Source organism: Apus apus, chromosome 11, assembly GCF_020740795.1.
Source record: "Apus apus isolate bApuApu2 chromosome 11, bApuApu2.pri.cur, whole genome shotgun sequence".
NCBI classification, from domain to species: Eukaryota; Metazoa; Chordata; class Aves; order Apodiformes; family Apodidae; genus Apus; species Apus apus.
Window position 1 is genome coordinate 2,061,848 of NC_067292.1, and position 25,261 is coordinate 2,087,108.

At 39.1% G+C, this 25,261-nt stretch overlaps 1 protein-coding gene across 5 annotated transcripts in view; it reads right to left on the reverse strand.

The window, feature by feature from the left end:
- Positions 1-25,261, reverse strand: part of BANP (BTG3 associated nuclear protein) — a 135,913-nt gene that overhangs the window by 13,635 nt on the left and 97,017 nt on the right. The window contains exon 12 of one of the 5 annotated variants that reach the window (XM_051629559.1): positions 25,000-25,058. The exons of the other annotated variants lie outside the window; for them this stretch is intronic. Within the exon in view, the coding sequence (XP_051485519.1) occupies positions 25,047-25,058 (12 nt within the window). The 3' untranslated portion in view covers positions 25,000-25,046. Of the gene's footprint in view, positions 1-24,999; positions 25,059-25,261 lie in introns of those variants that run through there. 5 annotated transcript variants of the gene reach the window in all.

Here is a 25,261-nt window from a genome sequence, read left to right on the forward strand (position 1 = left end):
CTTTACAGAACTGTCCATCTTTCTGGCTCCTTGTGCTCAGTAAGTGATGTCAAATTGAGACGTAGTGCATTTAAACCAGCTGCATCTTCAAAAGCCCTCTCACAACTCCACACCTTGCTTCCCAAGATCCCCACTCCAGTGATCCCCAAGGAGAGCGAGGCTCCGTGAGCCCCAGGAGCAAACCTCTGCCTCTGAAACCCAACTGTTCAGAAAAGCCACCAATACTTGCCAGCACTGCGGTTTTATGGAGCGCAGCAGCCACCAGTGAAATGTTGTGACAGGCCCTGAGCACAGAAAAATGTCCAGGACTGTGTGACACTTGGAAGGGCAAGCGTGGTTTATGATCTTTACTAACATTCCCATACAAGTTTGTTTTTTTAAAAATAAAATAAATAATAAAAAAATTACAAATAAATATTCTGGGGTCTTTGAAAAGTTTCCACATCTAATTTGGTAAATAAACTGGAGAAACATACAGGGGCAGAAAAAGACCAAATTAACACATTTCATGTTGTCTTTAAAAAAAAAAAAAAAAAAGAAAATCCTGCTTATACCATCAATGCCTCTTTGACCCTTTCCTAAACATAATCTAACTGGAATAAGCAATCTGACCCTTTTTTTTCCATATATAAAGTACAAAGAACCTGTGAAGCTCATGATCTCTCTCCAGGTTAAATACATCCTGCCTAAATTTAAGTGAGCACCTAAAGACAAAAATGCAGTTTTTGGAAGTATCTTCCACTTTCACTGGGTCAACATGACAAGCTGGGAGTCCCTCAACACATTAATGGCTCCTTTGAGAAGTAGTTGGTATGGAAGACAAAAAGGTAATCAGTGTCTTTAAAACTTTATCTGGGAACTATTACGCTGGCTGAAAGGGATGTGAAGTTAATTACTAAGAATTAAAAGCCTGAACCAAGCTTTGTATCATGTGGTCTAAATACAATGAGATTATATGAAATCCTATATATAAGTATTTCACATTTGTTTTATTTTAACTCAGTATCACAGGTAGCTGGTCAATAATGGATCTGCCAGCATCAACAGATAATGAAGCAAAGAAAGAGGAATTGTCACAAGATGCTAAGAGATCCCATCCCAGGGAAACCAAGTGGCCTTTAACTTCAAGTAGAGATGGGCTCAGGCCCCATAAAATGATGTAAAATACAACAAAACAAAAGACAGACTCTCACTGGAAGTACACTTGAAACTAGCACATGTGCAAAAGTTAATTATAATTAATTGGCAGTCCAGCTGCAGATGTAATTTCAGTAAAAATTACTTGGTTTCGGAAAGAAGAGTTACCTCATTGAAATGCTCTGTATCAAATTAACCAGACTTTTTGGAAAGATGAGGCTTGTAAGGAAATCTGTCCTGTCCATCTGACTCATCTCTTGTATGAAGATACTCTTAATAAATATTAAGGGAAACTTCTCAAACTGACAGCTCTCTTCAGATGTTACAGTTCCCAAACTGAAAATGCAGTTAATTTCAGCTGTTCCACAGAAGGTATTTTTGATGTACCTGCACCTGCCACAGTTCCCTAAATTAGGTACTTGTGCCCATCTTCCCTTCTGAAGGTCAGGCTCTGGTGAACCTCCCTCTTTTCTGAATCTGTTTTCTGATGAACCAATGTTTTACATCACAGAAGCTACACCATGCCTATGGAGATGTGCCTGCCAGGTAATCAACCCACCAAAAATGATTTCATGTATCCTGATCACCTTCAGGCAAGAAGGCAGAAGAGACAGAAATACATAACTAAGCTTTTCAGCTCAGCCTTCAACATTGTTACAGCTTGCAAAATCTTCTGCATGAAATCAATCTAAGAGCAGTAAAAATTATTCAAATCTACACAATTGCAACATAGTGTGATGGAACAGCCCAATGTTAGCAGGAAGCACAATAAAACTGATGGAATGACTTCCAAAAGAAAGGTTTTTCAAGAGCAGATAATTAATTCTCTCTACAATAATTCACTATTTTGAGCAATACTAAAGAAGCCTTTGGCTTAGATACTTATTTTCCAACAGAATGTTGGTTTTGGGCTTTATTCAACATACAACTGAGTGCTAGGAAGAAATGGCTGGATAGCTTAGAGAAAATACTACAGTGTCAGAGAAGTCTCCCTAAGCTGCGGCTGCCGAGCGCAAAAGCTCAAGAAACAAGTCATCCACGGGTGACCCAGACTCCCTCTGACTGACCAGCACTGATAAAGGTTATTCCAGTGAGTAACAAGTGGTGACTCACACAGCATCTGGCTGGTGGGAAATTTTTTGTTGTGACATAACCTAGCCAAGAGGGAGAGGATAACTCAGCCCTGAAGGACTCTGTTCCTTTATGTTTTTATGTGACAAGTCTCCACTACTCTAATAAATATCAAAACGTCCTGGTCCCATCCTCTGGTCTCAAGTTTCTGATGGGATTAGTTCTATGCTTGAAACAAAAGGTCAAGATAAATGCTGAAGTACTTCCAGCATTTACTCCAATATTCTGCTAAAGTCTTCAGGTAATTTTAGCAGAAGTATCATTCAATCCTTTAATAAATAACTTAAACCTACGATTTGGACTCTTAGTGCTGATGAGGAGGTCCATCTCCTCCAATGAGGCTAGTAGTAAATATGCCACTTAAAAAGAGGAAGACCAGATCACTGAGGATCTACCAGAATCACACACATCTGTTATTTTGCTTACAAATGTCTGAAACAATTAATCAGTTTCCCCTCGGAACCGTGATTTTACTTTGATTCCAAAAAGAAAAGACATTTGGGGGGAACTGCAAATGTTTACATCATAACTGGCAGGGATTTATTTATTTATTTAAAATACTAGCAAAATAACATCTGAAAGTTTGGCTCTTGTTGCCAGGGTAACAAAACACTGCTCCTACTGTACACTGCAGGATCCTATTAAGTTAGGAGAAACATGGATGGGGAAAAAAAGCACAAGCAACAATGGCATGAGCGTTGTACACACAGAGGAACAGAGAAGTTCTGTGATTGCCACGTCCAGGAAAGGCCTATGGAAAAGAAAATGGAATACACTGCCTCTTGCACTTTAATTACAAAATGATGTAATCAGCTCCATTTATATCCATCAGTATCCGAGGTACATAATGGCTTCAAAAGGAAAGAAGAAAAATGGCAGGAAGAGCCACAGTGAGGACTTAACTGTAACTGTGCCTGAACTATAAATCAAAAGTTGGAGAAAGTTATAAGCCAGTGCTTGTCAATTAAAAAATACTTAATAAAAAAGCAGTACTCCTGAGAATTACCTGAATCACATTAATAAGTTTCTTACAGAAAGTTGCATGAAAAATAACACCATAGACATAATTCAAGAAAAAAATCCCAGGGAGGAGAAGACAAAATGTAAACTGGAGAGAAGTTCAAGGGCAGATCCAAACCCTCAGGGTTTCCCTTCCACAAAGCCACAGCCGAGGGGAAGATGCTCTCTGGCATAGACAGGAAAGGGATCCAGAGCTTGGATGTGTCTGGGATCTTTGGTTTTGTTTTTCTACCCAAATCTGAAGACAGGAATGACAGCTCTAGGAGGCACTAACACAAGGAGTTCAACTCATATTAAAGTTGGGTAGATACATTTGTAAGGGGAAGGGGAACTCCAGAATTTAGCATAGAAATAACCATGAAATTGATGGGCTTTAGAATGGAAAACATAAAAGAACACCTGGACTTCTCAAAATACCCACATAAAAGACTGCAGGAAATCAGTAGGAAGAGAATTAGAATACCCAACTGTATCTCGTGGATTTATCTACTGCTTTATCTATCTTTTCATGTTAAAAGAGTCCAAAATATGACAAGTTTTATCTACTTCACTTAAATTATTCACAGTGAAAAACACCATATCCCTGTAAACTGCTCAGTGTGTTCCAACAGTGACCAAAACTAAAAGAAGATGTAATGTATATTATAACTACATAACATGTTCCACCTGAGAAAAACTGGTTTCATGTCAAAAACATTTTCAGACAATAGTACTCAAACAAAAGCAGTTAGGAAAAATCAATTGGTTTCCTCCATTAAAGTGGATGTTCATACATATGTTCACTGTCATTTTAAAAACTATCATCTTTTTGACAAATTGAATAATGTAATTCTCTGATTTCCATCAAAGTTCACAGATAATACATCAGTTTTATATATACTTCTTATTACAAGAACCTTATTACCACCTTCTAGTACTTAAAGGGTGGCTCCCATGAAGATGGAGACTCCCTCTTTACAAGGAGGCACATGGAAAAGACGAAGGGTCACAGGCAGAAGTTGCTCCTGGGGAGATTCCAATTGACCACTAGAGGTAAATTTTTCACCATGAGGACAGTCAAACACTGGAATGGTCTCCCAAAGGAAGTGGTGGATTCCCCCACATTGGACAGTTTTAAGTCTCAGCTTGACAGGGTGCTGAGCCACCTCTTATCAACTACAGTGGTACCTAGAGAGGTTGGACCAGATGATCCTTGAGGTCCCTTCCAACCTGGCATTCTAGGATTCTTTGATTCTCTCCACATTAAGCTGTACCATTTCTGCTCAGCTTCCCCACCAGAAGCCTGCTGAGGAACACAGCAGCACATACACTTACTTTCCCTCCAGTCAATGCACTAAGTGGACAAATGTTTCTAATGCCCTGGAGAAGAGTTTGGGAATTGGTGCTGCTTTCACACCAGCCTTTGCAATGATGCAAACATGCTTTTTCTAATTCAAAGTCATAACATGAAATTAATCCTAACAGAGTCGGTTTGTTTGACTAAGTCGTGTACTGCACGTTATGGTAGTGCAGATGAGACTTTCCTAATTTTGCAAATTATTTCCTGGCTACTGAATTAATTTCTTCCTTTATTTATTTTTCTCAAGTTGGAGCCAGTAACCTGTCATTTAAGAATTATACAAATTCTTAACAGTGTGAATGGCCAGTTACAAATGCAGGATGGGAACACAAGTAAAATAATTTTTCTGGTAGTGTTTTTCAAATTTTTTTTAGTTTGTTTTTTTTTCTGCTTGCAGTGATCAGCCCACAGTATGAGGCTGTGCACAGGAAAGCATCTTGAGAGAAACTAATATTACATATTATAACCAAAACTCTGCTCTTTAAATTCTGAACAAAGCAGAGTAAGAAGTGACTGTTTATCCACTTCACTTCCTGCATTGCTTAGAACACTGTATCAAATCATTCTGAACACATTAGGTAACACATACACCCTGTTCTGCTATAAATCATTAAATCCTCTTTGTTTTGGAGGTGGAAAACAATTGGCACTGTAGTTGAGTGCCTGTTCTCCCCAGTGAATTAAAGTTCAACCATATGTCTACTGTCAGGGCAATTTTACCCTTCAAGGACACCAGTCTCAGGGCTTCTCCAAGGTTCTGTCACTTGCCTGCATGTGCTGTCACTTCTTCACCCATTTGTTTACCATTTATGTTCATTTTCCACTTCAGTGAAATCCACAGTGCATGATTACTTTGGGATGTAATTACAGGAACCATCCATCAGGAACACACTTTCCAAATCCTCTCCTACTTTGCTGTAGAGCTGAAAGTTTCACCTACGTGGAGCTTCCAGACATTAATGGCCTGTGGTTGAACTTCACTCAGGGTCTCCCCTACAGCAATCTATGTTCTGCTACCAGCTGAGCCTCCGGGCCAGCCAAAGTTCTTCACTTTCTGAAGCCTCATCCAGACAGCATTTGCATACACGTTAAACTTTCCGATCATCATTTGGGTTTTTTTAAAATGCATTTTTGAATAACTCTCAATGTTGGGGTTTTTTTTTATGAGAAAAGGGAGAGGAATATGGAGTGTGAATTTGAAGCAGACTTCGATGAAAGCTCTGGACCCAGAACTATTGTTTTCTTAGAGTACACATCTGGTTTTCCCCAACATGCTGCCAGTTCTGTAACACAGTTTAATACCCAGCTGGGATAATGTAAAACTAGCATATAACCTAAAATAAATGCTAGAAGCACATATTTTTGTTCAGTAATACTTGTTTGCATTAAGTTCAACTTGACTAATGTTCTACCCACATACCAAAAAGTTTGTATCAATGAAAGGGGAAAAGGAGGGGGAAAAAATCACCCCCTGAACCAGGCACCGTGGACATGTGTGGCCACACAACTGGAAACGAGAACTAAAGCTCACCAGAGTGGCATAAAATCTTGCTTTTAAAAGGTTAAAATTACATATTTTAACAACCAAAACAGGAGTTTTTAAAGCAAAGACATTGAAAATGTGGGTTTCTCATAACATCAGAAAGGAATTATCAAAGCGTCTAACACCAGCGCGTTGCAGGAATGTTCCCTGGGCTGCTGACAATCTTTTTTTTCCTGACCAATTTGAAACTTTCCTCTTTCTAGTCCGTGGGAAGTACAAGTGCCTGGTAACAACATTTTTAATTCTTCGGCAATTAAGGCTATTGGAGTGCTATAGGGAGGAAACTGCTGAGCAGAGAAAGCTGAATCTACTGAAAGCTCTTGTATATAAAAATCCCCTTCCTTTGGCAGCTTCGATGGCTGTGCAGCAAGAGAAGTGACAACCTGCTAAAGCTGTCCTGAGGGCTGCTAAGAGGTAAGTGTGAAGCAAGGACCACAGTGAGCTCAGTTTGAAAGCAATTCATAAAATGTTACTAAAGGATTTTGAAGAAGCATCAGTAAAAGTTACTCTGCCTCCCAGGCCACTAGTGCCCAAATTATTTTGACCTACATTTTCATTCACATGATAACTCTATATCCTGCAGCCTGACTCTACATGGCTGGCTGTTCTTCTGTACATGCATAAAGGCTTAAAATGGATTCAGCATTTTAGAAAAAAAAAAAAAAAAAAACCAACAAAAAAACAACTAACCACATTTGGACTTGATCAAATCTGGTCCTGATACAAATTTCAGCACTTACAAACCAGATTTGCAGCCCTCGCACGGTTTTCGAGACTGCCTTGGGAATCTAAAATGCCAAGATGCTATTAATATAAAGATTCCATATAGCTTGTGCTCATAAAAAGCATTTTTTTCATATCTAATATAGAACGTGCTACACGTTCTGAAAAACTCAGCATGTTAGACTTATGCAAAACAAGATCAGTAAGACAGGCACCCCGAATGACCCTGCTGCAGGGCACCAACCTGTGAGACTTCCTAATTACTCCAGCAGATTAACACTGGCAGACTTGGGTCCTGAATTCACAGCTAATATAGGAACTCTGGAAATATTTTCTCTTACATTTATAATTCCTTTGCAAACACCGAGGTCTTCTTTGAAACCTATTCTCCTGGCATCAACATTTTCCTCTAGAAAAACCTTTGGTTCTACCCTGCTGTAATCACGACAGCCCAACTGCAGGGGCTCCAAACCAGATCACAAAAGTTGTTTCACAACCTCCACTGAATCCAAGTCTCACACTTTCAGAATTTCTTTCCCTTCCAACTACACTCAGTTTAAAAATCTTCAGTAATTATCCATCCTAGCATATGAGATATATAATAAACCACTGTACATCATCATAAAGCATGATTAGCCAGTGCTATTAAAAAAAAAAAAGGAGTATTAGTTAATAATTAGATTTTAAAGTTTTAATTAAGGCAGCCAGAATGCAGCAGGCAAACACTGAACAGGTAAACTTTTCTAATAGACTTGAGAGTCTGAGCTTTGTGAAAAAAATTATCTTCAACACATATGGAATTGAAAATGTCTAGCCACTTTCATAACAATGACAACACCCAATGTGCGACTGATCGGGGGTTAATTTAATTGCCAGAGTGTCCAGATAGACAGCTGGAAATAATGAGATGGAGAAGACCATGAAATCTTGTCCCACCCCCAGTACATGAGCTGTGCACAGCCACGTTGCGTGCAGAACACACTCAGCCCCTTCCTGCTGGTAGTTTTAGAGAAGCAAACGTTTCCCTCACCCAGAGGGGACCTTCCTCTGCCTGAAACTCCCACCTTTTTATTATTAGGGCTGAAGGAGCCAGCGCTCTGCTTCTCTGCACTACTGGGGAGCAGAGACCTGAGCTGCACGCTGAGCTCAGCTGTGGTTTTTTAATACCTCAAAACAAACCCTCTCCTGGTTTGCCCCTTCGAGCTGCATCTGATTTGCAGATTTTTAAACATTTCTTCCCTTCTGAAATCCTGTGTGTTTTCTGAGCAGCAGTGGCAAACAGCAGCATTGTTCTGGCTAACGATCTGCTAAGTTGCCGGGTTCACACCCGATATTTTGCTGAATGCTGCATTAATGTGATCCAAAATGTCAAGAGGCAACAAGGGAAAAAAGCCCCCAACTTTTCCCTGTGAGATAAGGTTAGCCATAAGCAACATTTACAATTGAAATACTATGATTTGAACCTCTGACAACCTTTGGTATTTCTTTACTAGCTTCAAAATTTGTTACAGTGCTAATTTCTACTAAAAATGTTCTGTCGTTTTGAACCAAACTACTGGTGACATTTACTGTGGGATTTCAGAGACCCATAGAGGCCACTGCTAGACCTCTTACAGCTTGATTTACAAAGAGCTCCTTTGAGAGCAGGAGCTAGTTCCATATAGATTGATGCATGTCTTTAAACTATTACAGATCTCCTCACATAAAACATGGCTGCAGTTGCTGACATTCATAAATGAATTTTTAATGCATTAGGGCACAGGGAAAGGGTTACATTATACAGTTCCCTTTGGACTTGTCAGGGTTTCTAACGAGCAAGAAAGCAGAACACAGCAGCTACCTACAGAAACACAGCAGCTCTGGGCAGGACACGATGCTGTGTGGAGAAGCAGCAAATCTGCACCCCATGCTGGGCACCCCTTTGTATTTTTCAATAATGAGCAAAACTCTGTATTAGAGAGAGCTTATCAGCATTACTACTGAGAAACATTACTTCTTCCGACAAGGAAGAGGTGCTGGTCTTCACACAGGCAAAGATTAGATTTCAAAAATTCAGTTGGAAAAACCAGTCTGAAATTTCTTAACTTGTTACCAAGAAGGAAAGTTTTTAAGCACAGACAAGAAAAGGGCTCTGAGCTGAAGGGGATGAAGGTGCACGTGGATACTCAACACAGACAGAACTATAATAATGGTACAAGAATGAACCTGAAGATATTTATGTGTATCATGCAGGGAAAGTGTATCTCAGTGCTCATTCACATTTTATCTGTCTGGAGAATCTGAGAGTAAGGATGCAAAGAGACACAGAGATTTCACTCTAAAGATTAAGAGAGAAACTGGGAAGTTCAAAGTGACCCCATCTGTTCTCAGCGCACTACCTGCAGGATAAAAATTACTGTGGAATATTGATGGCACTAAAGAAAATAAAAATTAAAAACCACCCTGCCAAGCACTGCTGTTACTGTACACAAAGCATGGGGTAAAAATGTATTACTGTATGCTAAGATAAACAAGGGCAGGGAGGATAGGATTTATATCTTGATAAATAGTGGAGAAAATGTGTAGACATTATGTTGCTGAAATACTAGATTCTCAGATTATTTAAGAGTAGGCAGAATTGCAATTCGTTTTTCTTGTGCCAGATCCACTAAAAACTAAAAACAGAGGAGGAAAAGCTTTGTATGGAGCAATTATTTGAAATAGTTAAAAATTATATAGTTAAAATCTAAGAAATAGTTAACATCTAAGAAATTACACTCCGTTCTAAATGTAAATTACAAAGTACAACAGTGAGGGATGTACCTACTATAGATGACTTAAGTTTTATATATACAGCTTAAAGCCCTTGACCAGGAGCCAGTTGTGCAGTAAAGGCAATATTATTTTTCCAGAGCTTCCAACGGAATATTTTAGATCTACAGATAAAATTCAAAATACATCATATTTATCATTGGGAAAATGAAAAAAAAAAAAAGGGGGGGGGAGAAAGCTAACATCAGTTTTGTTGTTTTTACTGTGGCTAGAAATTAAGTTTCAGACTGAAAAGAAAGGACAAACAATACTTGGTCTTATGTTTAAATATGTTTGTTCACTGGTTGATAACTGGGGAAGGTTTCCATCCAAGGAAAATAATGAACCTGACCTAACAAACCAAAGGGTGAGAGAGGATTCAGTCTGTGTGATATTAGGGATAGAAATCATCTTAAATTACATGCTAATAAAGACACAGCTCTGAGCTTTACAGACCAAGAATTTCTCACGCTTATCCAATATTCTAAATGTTTCTGGCCTCGATCTTCCTCTGGGCACGGCTGCTTCATGGTGAAGAACTAGCAGATTTTGGCCCCCCGAGCTACTTTAGCCAGGTCCAGAAATCCAGTGTGGACACAGTGCTCCAAGTCCTGGAGCGGAAGGTTCCCCTTCCACTCGTGACACACAGCCCAGCTCTCCTCAGCAGGTCACCTCTAGACAAGCACCTGAAGTTTTAATCCATCATCATATCCCTGGGATCACACACCGGTTTTCCAACTCCTTAGCACACCTGCCACACAGGCTGGGACAGAGGAGACCAAGAAAATAGCAAAGTGTGCACTTTAAAAAAAAACCAGTGCAATAAAACCTTAATAAAATTAATTTACTAAACATGCCAACTGACTTGGACAGCTAAAACGGTTTTAATGTCATGATGATTGAGTATATTTTAAACGAAAACTAAAGGGAGGATGATTTGCCTTTAAAATCCAGATAAATTCTATTGGAGACCTCAAAAGCACAAACGAAAAAGAGTAGTAAGATGCCAATCTCCTAAACATTGCTAAGTTTTTACTCAATGGTAACAAAAACGAATGGTCCCAACATTTCTTTAATAGGATATAATTTCTATTGGGCACCTATGACTAAGAATGCTAAAAGCATCAGATTCACAATTTTGGGGGAACAGACAATTTTTCCTGACTTTGAAAGTTCTGTTTTCAATTTCTTCAACAGCACTATTGTCTATTTTTATAAAAGCCAAGAATTGCAAACGAATTGTATTTATGGAGGTTTATTTAACCTTCATGTTGTTACTTTTTTGATTTACGGCACGGCACCACGACCAAAAATTTCTTTGAAAAACTGAAGGATTTTGAAATATCTGGCTAATGAGTGAATAATTGCCGAGTAACTTGATGACTTAAGTCACTGGTATCCCAGGTAAATAGGAACTGCCCAGATACAGAATGTTCTCAGCAAAGTGTCCAAGGCTCTGGAAACTGGCTGCAGCCGAGCCGCGTGTTTTTGGAAACACGATGCAGAGGAAGGACTTGTGGAAGGGCTCCTGTGGGACAGGCTGAACTGCAGGAATGCTCAAAGCCCATGAAAGATTTATTATATAATGAAACCACCTGAGTTTTTCTATGTGAACACATCCCATTTTAAATTTAAAGAGATATCTAAATGGTGTTATCATCTTTTCTTCTATAGAGTGTTTCTGTCAAAGCATGAATCCTGCAGTACCAGGGGAAAGTATTTCAGCCACAACCATGATGAAAAACTCCAAGCAAGTAAAATGAGAGGGTAGTACAAAAGCCCTGACCAGATATTCTGAAGCACAGACCACTGAATCCCATTGCCAGTATCACTTAAAGGCAATACTGAAGAGATAATGAGTCCCTTTTGCCTCCATAAACAGGGAAAATCTTCAAAATTAAAATTATGTATTAAACATTTGCTTTATACAACATCCCCAGCTACATTAACAGGTTTTGCCAGTGTTTATAACTGAAGAAAAAATGTTCTCATTCCTTGCATTAGCAGAAAATCTCACACTTCACTAAGCTGCACCTTCCACTGCAAAGCACTGAGATGTACTTTACTGTCAAGGAGCAACAAGCTCCGTTTCCCCCAGATCGAGCAATCCCAGTTTAACTAACCTAGGCACACAGAGACTGGCTTAACACAGACCTCTGAGGACCCGAGGCTTTTAACTCCGGGTGGATCCCCTGTTCTTACACCCATTTTTCAGAACAGAACACGATGTTATCTCACCTAGCATCTAACTGAATACCGCCAAGAATTTTTACAAACTTGGGACATTGCTCCGTGTTGGTTTATTGTGATCATAACCTTCTCATTAGCTTGTGAATTGATGATGGGAAAGAGTGAATAAAAATGAAGAATGGAGATATGCCAAAGCTATTGTGGATATTTTTTTAAATAACAACATTTTGAACGTGAGTATTTCTTTTAGCTGAAAACAAATGCCTCTAAGTTCCTTTCCTCTTTTCACACACAGCTGTCGGCAACGGCTCGACGAACGCCCCGTCCCGCAGCTCCCTAACGGGAAACAAAAACTTCTAGTGCAGATATTCAGATTAACACCAAATTCAAAGAAAGACACCAAGAGCTGACCTCAGGCTATTCCTGTTAACGTTTGGTTAACACTTCGGAAGGGATGCACAGAATCTATGAAGCACTTCTAAAGCCTTCAGCTGATTACAAACATGTTTTTCTCCAGGAGGCTCAATTTGCCTCACAGACACGTGGACCTTCGCTGGAGCCTTTTCTTTTTAAGGAATATGCACATCAAAAGCCAATATTGAAAACTCTTGTAAGCAAATGGTACACAACGACATAAAGAGCAGATTATTCAGCTTATAAATCTAACTCACGGAAGTCAGAGTGCCAAATGTAGCATCACTAGTGCAAATGTAAATCCTGCACTCCAGGATGGTCATGCTATTAAAAATGAGGGAGTCAGGGGCTGTGGGGATGACAGTCAGTCCTGCTCCTCAGCCCTGCTGATCCCACAGCCTGTAGCCCGTTTGCAGCCTGCTGGGACCACTCTGTGTTAACACAGAAAAGTGTGAAACTAGCACTTCCCAATCTTTCAATCTGTGTTTTTTATTTTTCCTTGATACGTGTGTGTTTATCGTTTAGAATAAAAAAGCCACTTCATTTTGTCAACTTAAAAGTTTCCTGAAACAATTGCATTTGCAACATAATACAAAAGAATTCATTGATCTGAACTGTAACAAGGAAATCAAATCCATCACAACTATGTCCATTAACACGGTTCTTAACTGAGAACTGCTCTGCAACCTGCACCACATACTAGAGAGCTCAGAAATCACAGGTGAATGTGAAATCTGATGGTTTTTACAGAACTAGCTCTGGCAGGGTCAGGGCTGAGAAAGAACCAAGAAGGGCTGAGATTTGATCTCAAAGCAGAAAGGAATTAAGCCATTTTCCTCCAAAAGCAAGAAAGTTTCTTTGGCTTCCTCTTTGGTAAAAGCAAGACAAAATCTATTACAAATCAGAGAAAATTCTTGAAACTGTAGACAAGAAATCCAGGATTCACACATAATTTCTAATCTTAGTTCCCTTCCAACTTCAGTCATCTTGGGGCTGTCACTGCTCCCACCTCCTCACTTGTACATGGGGGATGTTACTACCTCCTTACAGGGACATTTGGAGAACTGACAGACACGGAGGTTTGAAGGATGAAAAACAAGGGTATGAGCTGTAATCTCCCAGCTGCAGGTATCTGGCAGTGACTCCACTGTCAGAGCTGCACTGAAAAACAGATTTTAAATGGGAAATAAATCCCTATCCCCCTCTGGAAATAAGCAACAAAATAGAATATTAAATTTTATATAGGAGGAATTTTTATATCCTGGAATTCCCTGTGTTTTGTTTCTCTCAGTTTTTACAGGGTCCTATGAATCTGAGCTTCAGCTGACATTTGTCTGTGGCTTTATGCTTTTCCAGCATTGGAAACAATCTTTTGTTTGCTATTAACCATGCAGCTAATTGGTACTTCAGTAATCAAGAATTTACTACTTAATAGCAGGTGCATTCAAATTCAGCTGTTTTTTTTTTTGTACAGTAACTATGATTGCTATTAAAAAGACATTGACAGGCAAACAGCTGGAAGGAACTTATTCAAAGACAAAGTCCTCATTAAATTATGTACTTCTCAAATTATAACAACATTTTTATTATAATGTATAATTGTTGTTATAATACAGAATACCTATGGTCAACACCTCAATATTGCTCCTGAGGTCTGTTTAAATGTAAAAGGTGGAGTAACACAAAATATTATTCATGAACTACACTGCAATTACTATCTAATTGTGAACGGATGGATTTTAAATCATTCAACATCGAGCAAAAATAGTTCTGCTTTAAAATTAGTTATATTATATTCCTTACACTGTGTCCCAAACATTATTTGTTATCCTATTAAAGAGGAAAATTTAAAAGTATCATGAAAAGGAAATTCTCTATTCAGTTGAAGACAGGCAACATCTAATGTGCTAATTATGATTATTTGGACAGCATTTAATTTGCAACTATAATGAAAGAACAAGCCAACAAAAATCTGTGCAGACTGACAAGAAAAAGCTGATCTTATACATACAAACCAGAAGTTTTCTACTGTTTAAAATGCTCTTTCTTGCATTTATGTTATTTGTTGAATATTTAGTGGTACACCAGTGTATGCAGGCAGTGAAACTTTGGAAAAATTACAGCTAGAAAGTGTCAAAAAAGCACATAATTTTTACCTGAATGTAATTCAGTCCACAGAAAAAATCCATTATTTTAAACTCAAAATATCAGTTTTGTCTGAGGAATCTTTATTTACTTCAGCATATCTTGTGGTCTGAAACTTAATTTTTAATCTTCACTGCTTTGCTCACAATACCTGCTCTGTACCAATTCCTCTTCCCATCATCTTTATTTTTTTTAACCTTTTCTATCATTCCCCTGTGGTTTTCACAACTTTTTTCCACAATATGTCCCTGTGAGCAAATCTACCAAGGTTTATAAAGCATTCACTCTGAACAAAACACTTTCTAATGAGTTCTACAGCATTAGGCATTTCAAAAAACCCTTGTAAGAATAAAAGGGTTTTATCTTCCACTTAAGTTATCTTGTGTATATTATTTTGCTTTTAATAGGTGATTTGCAAGAACAGCAAATAAAAGGGGAAAAATCCAGTCGGAGATGATCTTTTTTTTTGTGACAATAACCCCCCCCCCTTCCCCTTGGCTCTCCCAGCCTCAGGAGCACTGCTCAGCACAGCCCCAACTTGTGAAAAATTAGTAACAAATAGTTACATTTGTCTGAGAGTGAAAATATTTCCAATACTAATTTTCTTTTATATGGCAGATATATATATATATATCTATATATTTATATCTCCCTCTCTCCATGCATACATATTTCACTAGCTTGGCCAATCAGAGAACATGGTTCAATATGCTCTTAATTTCTCTTCTAAATAAAAAATAAAAACAACTAAATGTTGACGTTCTCATGTTGTCAAGACACGCACATTTTACCAATTTGAACCAATTTCTACCTCCTCCCAAAACCCAGGGGGCACTTCACACATATTTCATTCCTGGACTCTGAATCCTGAGAGGACATCCAAGGGACTAGAAAGGGCTTTTCACAGAAGAGCTGGGAATGCTTACATTTTGAACTGATAGGAGAAAGAGAAGAGCCAGGAGCAGGACTGCAGGATTTTTTCAACTGCAGAGAAAAAGGGGGGAAAGGTCATCCACTTCTGATCCCATCTAAATAAGATCTGGGTTGCTTCAAGCACAGTACAAAAGTTTCAATGAAATAAAACATAATATGGATCTTAGTGAAATGCAACCCTGAGCTGACTTATCACACAACAACCAGCAGTAGCTAAATGCTGGATTCAACTAATAAATGACTTCTGAGCCTACAAAGTAGAAAATACCAAGCAACTAAAATAATGAGGCTTTTTAAAGCTGAAAACGTCAAGGGTTGGTCCAAATCCTGTCAAATCTACGGCAAAATTCCCAACAGTTTCCAATGGAGCAGCATGAAACACAAGCATGAGGAGTAAAAATCATCAATATTCACCCAGAAAAAACAATTTGGCTGAAAATAGGAGTAGCAGACACATGAGCTGGGGCACTGGAGCTCAGCTGGGGAAACCCAAGATGCCCTCCCCAAAGGTTGTGGCAGCGTGATGGAACCTCTAGGATGGAGGTAAACACAAAGTTGTATCCTGTCCAAGGCCAGAATCACTTTGTCTGCAAGTCCATAATTATGTGCTTCTCCTTTAATACCTCCACTCTGCCCCCCAGTTCCCCATCATTAGATGACATTATTAGGAAGCTACAGGCACAGATCACTTCAGGTAAAATATATATGTATAAGCACACACACAAAATCCTGACTCTTTCCTCTTCCAACTGCAGTTTGACACATCCTTCAAACAGTGAGTATATACTGATTATTTTGTTGCTCTTTTATTAACTAAGCAGACTAAGAAAACTGCATGGTATTTCTAATGAGGTGGAATTATACAGTCCTGGCTCAAAAAAGCCTGTTCTGACCACACAGCACAGACTGTCCTGTCAAATGTAAACATTTCAGGGTGCCTATCTGTAACAGGACATGAAAAAAAATATTAAGTGGATAAGCTAAACTGCATGAAGTCCCTCAGCACTCATTTATAATTCAAGTGACTTTAATTAAGTTCAATCTAATTAGACTCCAAAGTGAATTAAGATCGATGGATTAAGTCTTGAATTCTGTACAATAGTGTCCACACAGGGGCTTATTATGGTTTAAAATAATCCACTACATTTATACCTTTGGTTAATTTAGATAAGCTTTTTGAAGTGTTCTTGTACAGAGAAGCCCAAAAGAACACAAGATGAGTTCAGCAGAATTATCAAAGGTATTCTCTTCCATAAATCTACAATTTTTGGATTATGCTTTTAAAACATAATATAAAAACTAATCTGTTTCCACTTTTAATGCAGACCAGAGCAGACAACATTCACCTGCTCCAGCCTTGTGCTTACTGCTGGCAATGCCTAGCAAATCTTGGTTGCAGGCACTCCTGGATATAACACCCATCCAAGCAGGCTTCATTGGATGCAACAAATCTCACACTTGCCCTGTGACTGTTCAGCCTTCCCCGTCAGCAAAGAGAGCCAGCTTTCATAAAAATTACGTAGAAAATGCACTTTTGGTAATAAATGTGACCTTCTAGAACATCATCTCTAAATATCGAGTAATCAATGTCCACAACAGACATTTTTCTCTCTAAAGTATTATTTCCTTTTTTAATAGAAACTGTTATTTACTGGATAAAGTAACTCTGTGTCCACTGACTGGAATCCTCTCCTTTCACTCTGTCCCCCTCCGAGTTTGCCACAGAAAAGAACTCTCTCCCCTCACCAGCCTGTGGAAATAATGCCTGGCCCAAGTTGTGCTTTGATATTTTGGAGGTCAGCCAGTTTCAGCTATCCCTCTATTTGTACTGTATTATTACCTCCATCCAAACAAATCTCTTTGGGTATTCCCCTTGCTCTGGGAGGCAAACGTTCCTGGAATGTGGGAACTGGTGCCAAAAACAAGTCCAGGTCTGGAGTGAGAACCAGCACTCTCAGCTTTATGAGACATAGATTGAAGATGCTCCTGAGATCATCATGCAGGTGCACGATCCCCAGAACCTGCAGGGGACGTGCTGCTTTCTTCCTCCATTTTTCACACCTCCAACATGTGAGGTTCAATAAAAGAGAGAAGGGAAAGTGCCCAGCCATTCTGGAAAGATTAACATTCATGTGATAACTTACAATCTTGATGTCACCCTCGAATTACTGCAGAGTTTGGCCACGTTCTGCATCGTTACTAAGTGACAAATAAACAGCCCCCTGGCCCTACAAACCTTCATCCAGCAGGAGTGCACAAATTCTTCCTTGCATGACAATCTACAGTAATCACAAATCTACCATTTAATTACTACCATCTACAGCCCAAGAGCAGCTTTTCATGTGTTAAAAGCACAGCAAGCAAAGAGCAGAGCCCTCACAGCTCGTGTAAAAGCGTCACCTCTCTGCACGTTACTCGCGTTTTCCATTTATCTGCTTAACAATCCCTCTGGAAGTCCTGCCAAAGCAAAATCTAATAAACCTCTCACTTACCTAGAAGGTTCCTGCAGTGAATATCCTAACATATCGATCAGACACATCTCCACATTTAGTCTGATCAATTACTGAAAATGTAATTAATAGAGTCATTAAATGTCTAAGGTTTCCTTTCCTCTGAGGAAGCTGATGCCTGGCCCTGATGAAGAACTAATTTTTAGGAGATTCCAGGGCTCTGTTTCTAGTTTCAAAATAACTCCAGGAAAATCTTCACATAAGAAGCTTCATTCAAACACAGGATGGTTTCATTTCAATACAGGGTTACACAGACACTGGAACAAAACCTGCCGCAATTTTAATGCGTCAATCTACACAAATAAATACCAATTCAAGTCAGTGCTGTAAAAAACCAGGAGCATGTTATAAATTGCTGGTACCTGTGCTTCCTTGGCTTGCTATTTCTTAGGGATTTTCATTAAATATACAAAAAGGCAAGGCCAAGCACAGGGCTGTTTGTTCAGTCTCTTTCTCTGGTGAGCACTTGCACTGTGGCTGCAACAAACCCATTTGCCTTTCCAGGCACAATCTCAAAACTGGAACTTTCACCTTTTAAAACAAACTTTCACTGCAACTGCTATCACTTTTTATGGGAAAGATTAATGTAATTTACAGATTGAAGAATTATGAGTGCAGAAGTGATGAGAAAAATCCCATGTCCCCAACACAAAAAAAAGCACAGAACACAATTGCCAGCTGAGATCGTTTTGGAAAAGAATATTTGTCCTGCTCTCGCTGTCCTGGGCCTCTTTTGGCCACACTTCACCTTTGCCAGACTTGCAACTGATGTACAGTCATTTATGAGACTTGACTAGGGTGTTTCTTGGAACGAGCAAACATCAAACCCATTTTCTTGACTCATTTATGGCTTAAATTTTATTTTCCACTAATCCTGGTGGCGATGGGTTTCCCACAAGGGATTCAATCCCTGTGCTACCTAGGCTCTCCAAGATTTCTCTTTCTGTCTCTGCATGCAAGACATTTTTGCCTGAAAGGAACAGTGTCCTGACAAGAGAAGTAACAAATGACCCTGCATATTGAGTTGGTATTATTCTACTCTGAGTGGCAAACTATTACTGACAGTCAAACACTTCTGGAAGCTGCAACACAAAATGTTTTTACTATAGAGTGTTTTGGGTTTTTTTGGCCAAGCAAAATGCAAAGTTGAACATTTGCATTTCCCCACATCTTTTGTTATCCAAGTTTTCAAAAGAATCACTTCATGGAAAAGATGGCAGTTCTTAGAATTTCTCTTTTTTTTGTTAAACAAATTTTCACAAGGTTAAAATTGAAAGATGCCACTGCTATTGTTGGCTGGCTCTTTGTCAGTTGTCTGAAAATATATATGGAGAAGTCTCTCTGTAAAAATGGCCTTGCATTTGGATAACTAAGAGATTTGCTTGGCAAGTGTTTTCACAGGAAAAAGTTTTCATATGCCATTTTTTTCCAGAAAAACACACAAACTAAAAACAGAGATAACAGTATGCAAGTCTATATGTAGAAAAAAAATACTCAACAACTGTAAAAACAGAAAATGAAAAAAAGAAATCTGCCACAGATAAACTAAAGTCCTCTTAGCTCCTACACAGCCCTTTTTAACAAGTGCCTTTGAGGATTCAAGTTCTTCAAAGCCTGAACCCAGTGACTTTGGTGACTCTGGATATGATCCAAAGCTTATCTTTTCATTTTATGCCAAGTTTTGAACTGTCAAGTCAGTAGAGCAGCCACACAATGCCAAAAATATTTTTGAGCAGATCTTCAGCACCCTGCTACTGCTACTTTGTCCTTCTAAATGCAGCTGCAACCAAAGAATCTGAAAACCCCTGCAGACATTCATTAATTAAGCTTTAAAATTTGGACATGAAACCACTGTATTTTTTGATCAGTTTTCTTTGCATTTCTGCAGTGATGTTTCAGGCAAACAGTGATTTAATTGGTAAGTAACTTAACTTGAGCTGAAGCTGTGTTGTGTGGAAAATGCAAAATTTCAAAAGGGAAAGGCTGATATGATGGGGATTCAGCCACAGGGAACTTTTAACTCCTTAAATCCTACCCTGTGGTCAGAGTTCAAGAACAGCTTGAGGGCTTTAGGACTTAGAGAAATGATCCTAGTGTTACAAGGATGGGTTAGAAAGATGGGCTGAACTCTCTTGGGGTCCTCTTCTCCCACCTGTAAATCCAAGAGCACACAGGGCACAGACACAGCCCCGGTCCTCAGGAATGCAAACAAAGCAAGATTAACAAGCCCAGCGAGTCCTGCCTCATTTAAGACAAGACTCCCTTCCTCAGAGCAGTCTAGTTAGAGCCCACAAAAGCTGCCAACCCAGCGCTTGCATTAGAAAAAACCATCCCTACCAGTGTGTGTTGTCTGTGCCAGGACAGCAGCCTGGGCTCCCAGGCACCAAGGGGGGAGAAGGAACAGTACCCTCCAGGTGAAGGCAGCCCTGCACCCAAAAGGCTGTCCTGAGCAAAGGCTGGATGGGTAGATATTTTTTTAGCAGGCTTATGATCCTGAACTGGCAATATAAAGTATTTTGAAGGGATTCAGTCCTAGCTCTGTACCAACAAGCCCTTCGGGTTCTGCCCCAGCTCAAGAAACAGAATTTTCACTTCAACTCGTTTTTTTTATATAAATCTGATTAGGCAACTAGTGTCTCTATTTTCTCATTCCTGTTTTAGTGAGAGTATGGGAATAATTACAGACACAAGCAGAACTTAGGTCTCCTTACTTTGAATTCTGTGTCTTCAGTTATTAGCTTGTGTATCACCTGTACATAACTGTGTTCATAACCTATTTCTGTCCATAGAGAGATAAATAACACTTTAAAAGCAATTCTCTTCCTTCCTCCAAAGCCTAACAGCTAGCACTACGAAAATACACAACATAACACAGAACAAGCACCTTCTCATTTATAATTACTTTTTTCTTCCCCCTTGTGTATGTTAATATGGCCAGAGGGACATTTACAGTCTGAGCTCTTTTGGTCAAAATCTACCCCAAGTTTGTAAGGTCTGGTAATCCACAGGCTTTCTCACAAGCTCATTATTTTGCTTGAGGTTTGGGTAACACATTTAGCAGAAAATGAAGCCCCAAATGCCCTGTGGGTAAATTACGGTGCAGCACAAAAAGTTACTACCCAGATCTACAGAGACCTTGAGTGTCTGCTTAAAAACACAGCTTCACCTTCCGTGTCCTGCCTGAGGCTGCTGATATTGAGTGTTTCTTGTTTAAGAGCATTTAAAACAATTTAGAAAGACTGAACTATCCAAGCAGATGTACATAATTTCCCTCAAGTGATTTTAAGAAATGAATTTAATTCCTCATGAGTGTTTTGAATGATTTTCCCCCCCAAAAAAAGAGAAATACCAGAAGTCTAGAACTTACACAGAACTTAGCAGGAACAGACTGTAGCTGCAGACAGCTTAAAGGGGAGAAACAGCCCTTGTTTCAGCTCTAGTCACATTTCCCAGTGAAAAAAAAAAAAAAAAAGTAGTTCACAATACTTTTACTCAATATATACTGCTCACAGAATGCTTTTCTTCTTAAACGTACCTTAACACCAGCAAAAATACAAGTTCTGTTGGGAATGGCTGCTCATCAGCTTACTTGGGAAAAGGCAAATCTTCAGCCAAGAACTGTGCACCGATTTCCTAACACTAGGAAAAACACTGCAGGATTCTTAAATTGTCAGGAATTTTTAACCTTAACATTCAAAAAGGCAGATGACAGAGCAATGTGCACATCCCAGCAAATACTGAACCAGTCTGATGACAACAGGATAATGTAGAGCAGAAACTTCTGCAAGAGAAACCAAACCAACTCAGCAACACACAAAAGCAGCAGAAGAGCAGCAGGCGAAATTCATCCCCAGTGAGTGCAATTTAATGCCACATAAAACTTAAGAATTAACCTATGTAAATTCAAGAAAAAGAAACACAGTGAAACAGAGGTTGTCATGTCAAGCTAGAGAGATGTGAAAGGCATGGGAAACGAGGACGTTAAAAGCATTATGTCATTCAGTAAAACAGTATTTGCTGCTATGCCTTTCAGTATACCTACAATTTTAGCTTCTCAATCTTAGAAACAAACCAGAAAGAAAATAAGTGGCTCAGAGAAAAGTAGTAAAATATATCGGAGACCTAAAAGTTCTCTCGTACAGCACAGGGGTTGGAAAGTTTAAAGATTACAAAGACAAATAGGCACAACTGGGCTGTGTTTCCTGCTGTGTCGCGCTGAATAAAAATATCTCCTTAGATTTAGTTCAGCGCCATGAGACCCTCTTCATCTTGGCCTTTTTTTTTTTTTTCCAGCATTTTAAGTAGTTTCCAAATGCAAATTGACAGTTATTTCAGCTTTTGTAGCACCTTTGTTTTATGTATCCGTTCACATCAGTTTCAGTTACCAAAGATTAACTTCAAGCGCGCCGAGTCGCCGCGCACTGGAGCACGTTCCCTCTGCTCTTCAGCCCGTGCTTCTTCACTGAGATCCTCCTAAAGCCCTTTCCCTCCTCAAACAGCACCAGAAACCAGGGCTGTGACACCTCAGCACAGCAGAGTGAGCTGAGAATAAAGAGGACAAGGGTGCTAAGGGGGAGAAAAAAAGTTGCTTGGGTAAAAAGAGTGGAATATTCTTTAAGTGAAACCATACTCAAAATGAACAGAAAAGGCTTCCAAAAAACAGCCAACTTATTTTCTTCATTGCTGTTGCAAATTAAGAAAAATTCCAAACTGTGTTTGAGCAGCAGAAATAATTGTATTTTTAAAAAATGAAAGGCATAATCTTAGAATTGAAAAGCACATCTAATGGCTGGAACTTCAAAGTTCTATTTAAATGTGGCAAAATTCCTGAACCTGATGTTACAGCCCAGGGCATCTCTCTAGCTGAGGGGTGGCTGATGGCAGCTGAAGTGACCAACAATTATATTCCTTTAGTTTGGTCAATACTGATACTTGATTTAAAACTGCTCACACAGATTTCACAGCCTGCCAGATGAATTTACTGCACCTTCAACAAGAAACAACTGGGAAAACTAAAAGACAGTTATTAGAGAGTAGAAAAGTAGGTAAGTTCTTACCAATTTCATGCTCTTCACTATCTCTGGGTGCGATGCAGAATCTAAACTGCCAGGAAGGATTCCTCACCCTAAAATAGCTCATCTTTAACATTCCTCCTGAAATGAGAGCACTCTCCTTATGGCAATTCACTATCTGCTAGCTACAATTTTCAGGATGTTCATTCCAAATACATATTACTTATTACTTTGCTGAACAGAGCTAAGCAATGTGAACTGAAAGAAAGCAGACACAGCTGGAAATGCAGCTCAAAGGAAAGACATTATACACTCAAACTTTTCGCATGCTAAGTTCTTCAGTTAATAGGACCCCTCCTTGCCAAACAGGTATGGGAGAAAATGGGATTTTCTAATCATTCTCTAAAATAAAAAAATCAGGATACTTTCATGTTTAAACTTAACAAAAAATAATCTTATCTCATTCTTCCTATAGATGCGTTAGGAATTTTTACACAAACACCCAAACAATACCTTTTCAAAACCCCTTAACCTGCATTTTCTACAGAAATCAGTATCAGATAAAATCATCAAGGCAGCTCATGGAAAAAAATTCCCCTACTATCAGTAAAGTTTGCAAAAAATAATAAAAAATAAAATGTTTGGTCTTTTGTTTTGGTTTTTTAATTATTTATATATATTTTTTAAAAAAACACATCTGTTTGACATCAAGAAAATAAAATTTGTTTAAAATCCTTCAGCCTTGACATTGCAGAAAAATGAGCCATATTAAATTAGAGAGTATTTTTATGTAAGCTCATGTATTTTAGCAATACAGTCAAATCCTACCTCCACCCATATGGGTTTAAAAATGCTATACAGGATATTAATAAGCAGTAAAATACTAACAGAAAACATATATTCAAAGAGGGTATTTTTGCAATATTCCCTTTAATCCATTATCTTCTGGACAGTTTTTGGATCATTCTTTGAGATAAAAATTTATGGTTTTAATGAAGAATGTTCCCCAGGGAATAATTTACTTTAGGGATCAAAAAAACATGTGTTATTCTACAAGTTCTTAGGAAGAGAAAAAAAATCATCCAACCTGTTCTCTTCTTTGGCTGAAATGTGTTAAAACTTTGCAAAAAATCTGCTTTAATAAAGGTATTACCAAGAGTTCCCTTTCCCTGCTTAGGCTGTACAGTATTTTTTTTACCAACATGATGGATATTTAACATGCAAAAATAACCTTTTTCTGAGATTTCTTATTTAATTAGGTACTAAATGCCAGTGACACCTTTTGCCAGGACACTTCTGAAACACAAGACTCTTCCCTTTGACAGGTCTGACTCAGGGCACGTGCTGCCTGTGAGCCACGTGCAGGGTTTAGTGCTCCATGTGCCCCATGTCACCAGAGAGAGGCAGAGAGCACTGGTGGGGACAGTTTCCTACTCCCCAAGTCCCTGGGCATGCCAGCTTCTGAAGAGCACTGGCTACAGAACATGCATACAGTTATGGAACCAGCAACAGATCCCAAATGAGCCCAGTTACTGCAAGGTCCTAAGCTCTTTCTCTGTGGTAACGGTGCGAGTGCTGTCAGCAGCAGTGACATTTAGACTTCAGTGCTTGGAATTTATAAATAAAAAGTAACCATTCTAGCTCTAATTTACTGAAAACAGCCTTACATGTGTTGAGTTGGATGAGCTTTTCAGCAAGGCAGATGCTTTGAGCTGACAGAAAAGCCCCGTTAATTAAGAGGTTACTTCAGAAAGTCACTAACCGACTTCACCGGCGCACGAACAGCTTGGCCAACAAGAGCCACCTCAAGGCCTTCTAGCTTACAAACCACACTGGGGGAGCCCTAGAGCTGGATACCTCTGCCAGGAGCTTCACAGCCCCTGGTTTTTCCTGGAAAAGCTTGACACAAGGGGCTGGATTGACCAGAATGTGACCACCACAATGAACGCACGTGCACCTGACCTAACAACAGCAGCAAACTGCTCCACCCCAGTATCAGGGAATTATTTGCCTATAAATAAAATGAGCTGCTGCAAGTCTGCTACATATCTTCATTAAGGGCTTAGCCATCATTGACCTTAAACCACCAGCACAAAATCATATGCTTATTACCTGAACAAACCAGTTCTCTAGGTTTGAAGTCAGTATAATCAACTTGTTCAAGAAAAGACCTGCAAGGACAGAGTCCTTCAATTAAAGTCAAGAGGACAAGTGTGAATTATCCATACTTCTGCCATTGAGGGCAGAATAATATTTTTCCCCTTTTTTTAAAAGAATCTTAGGGGCTGTCAGTGACAACTGAAAAAACTAATTTCCTTGCCCTGCTATAAAAAGGTACCTACATCAAAAAGTGATGCAAACTGCAGAAAAAGCT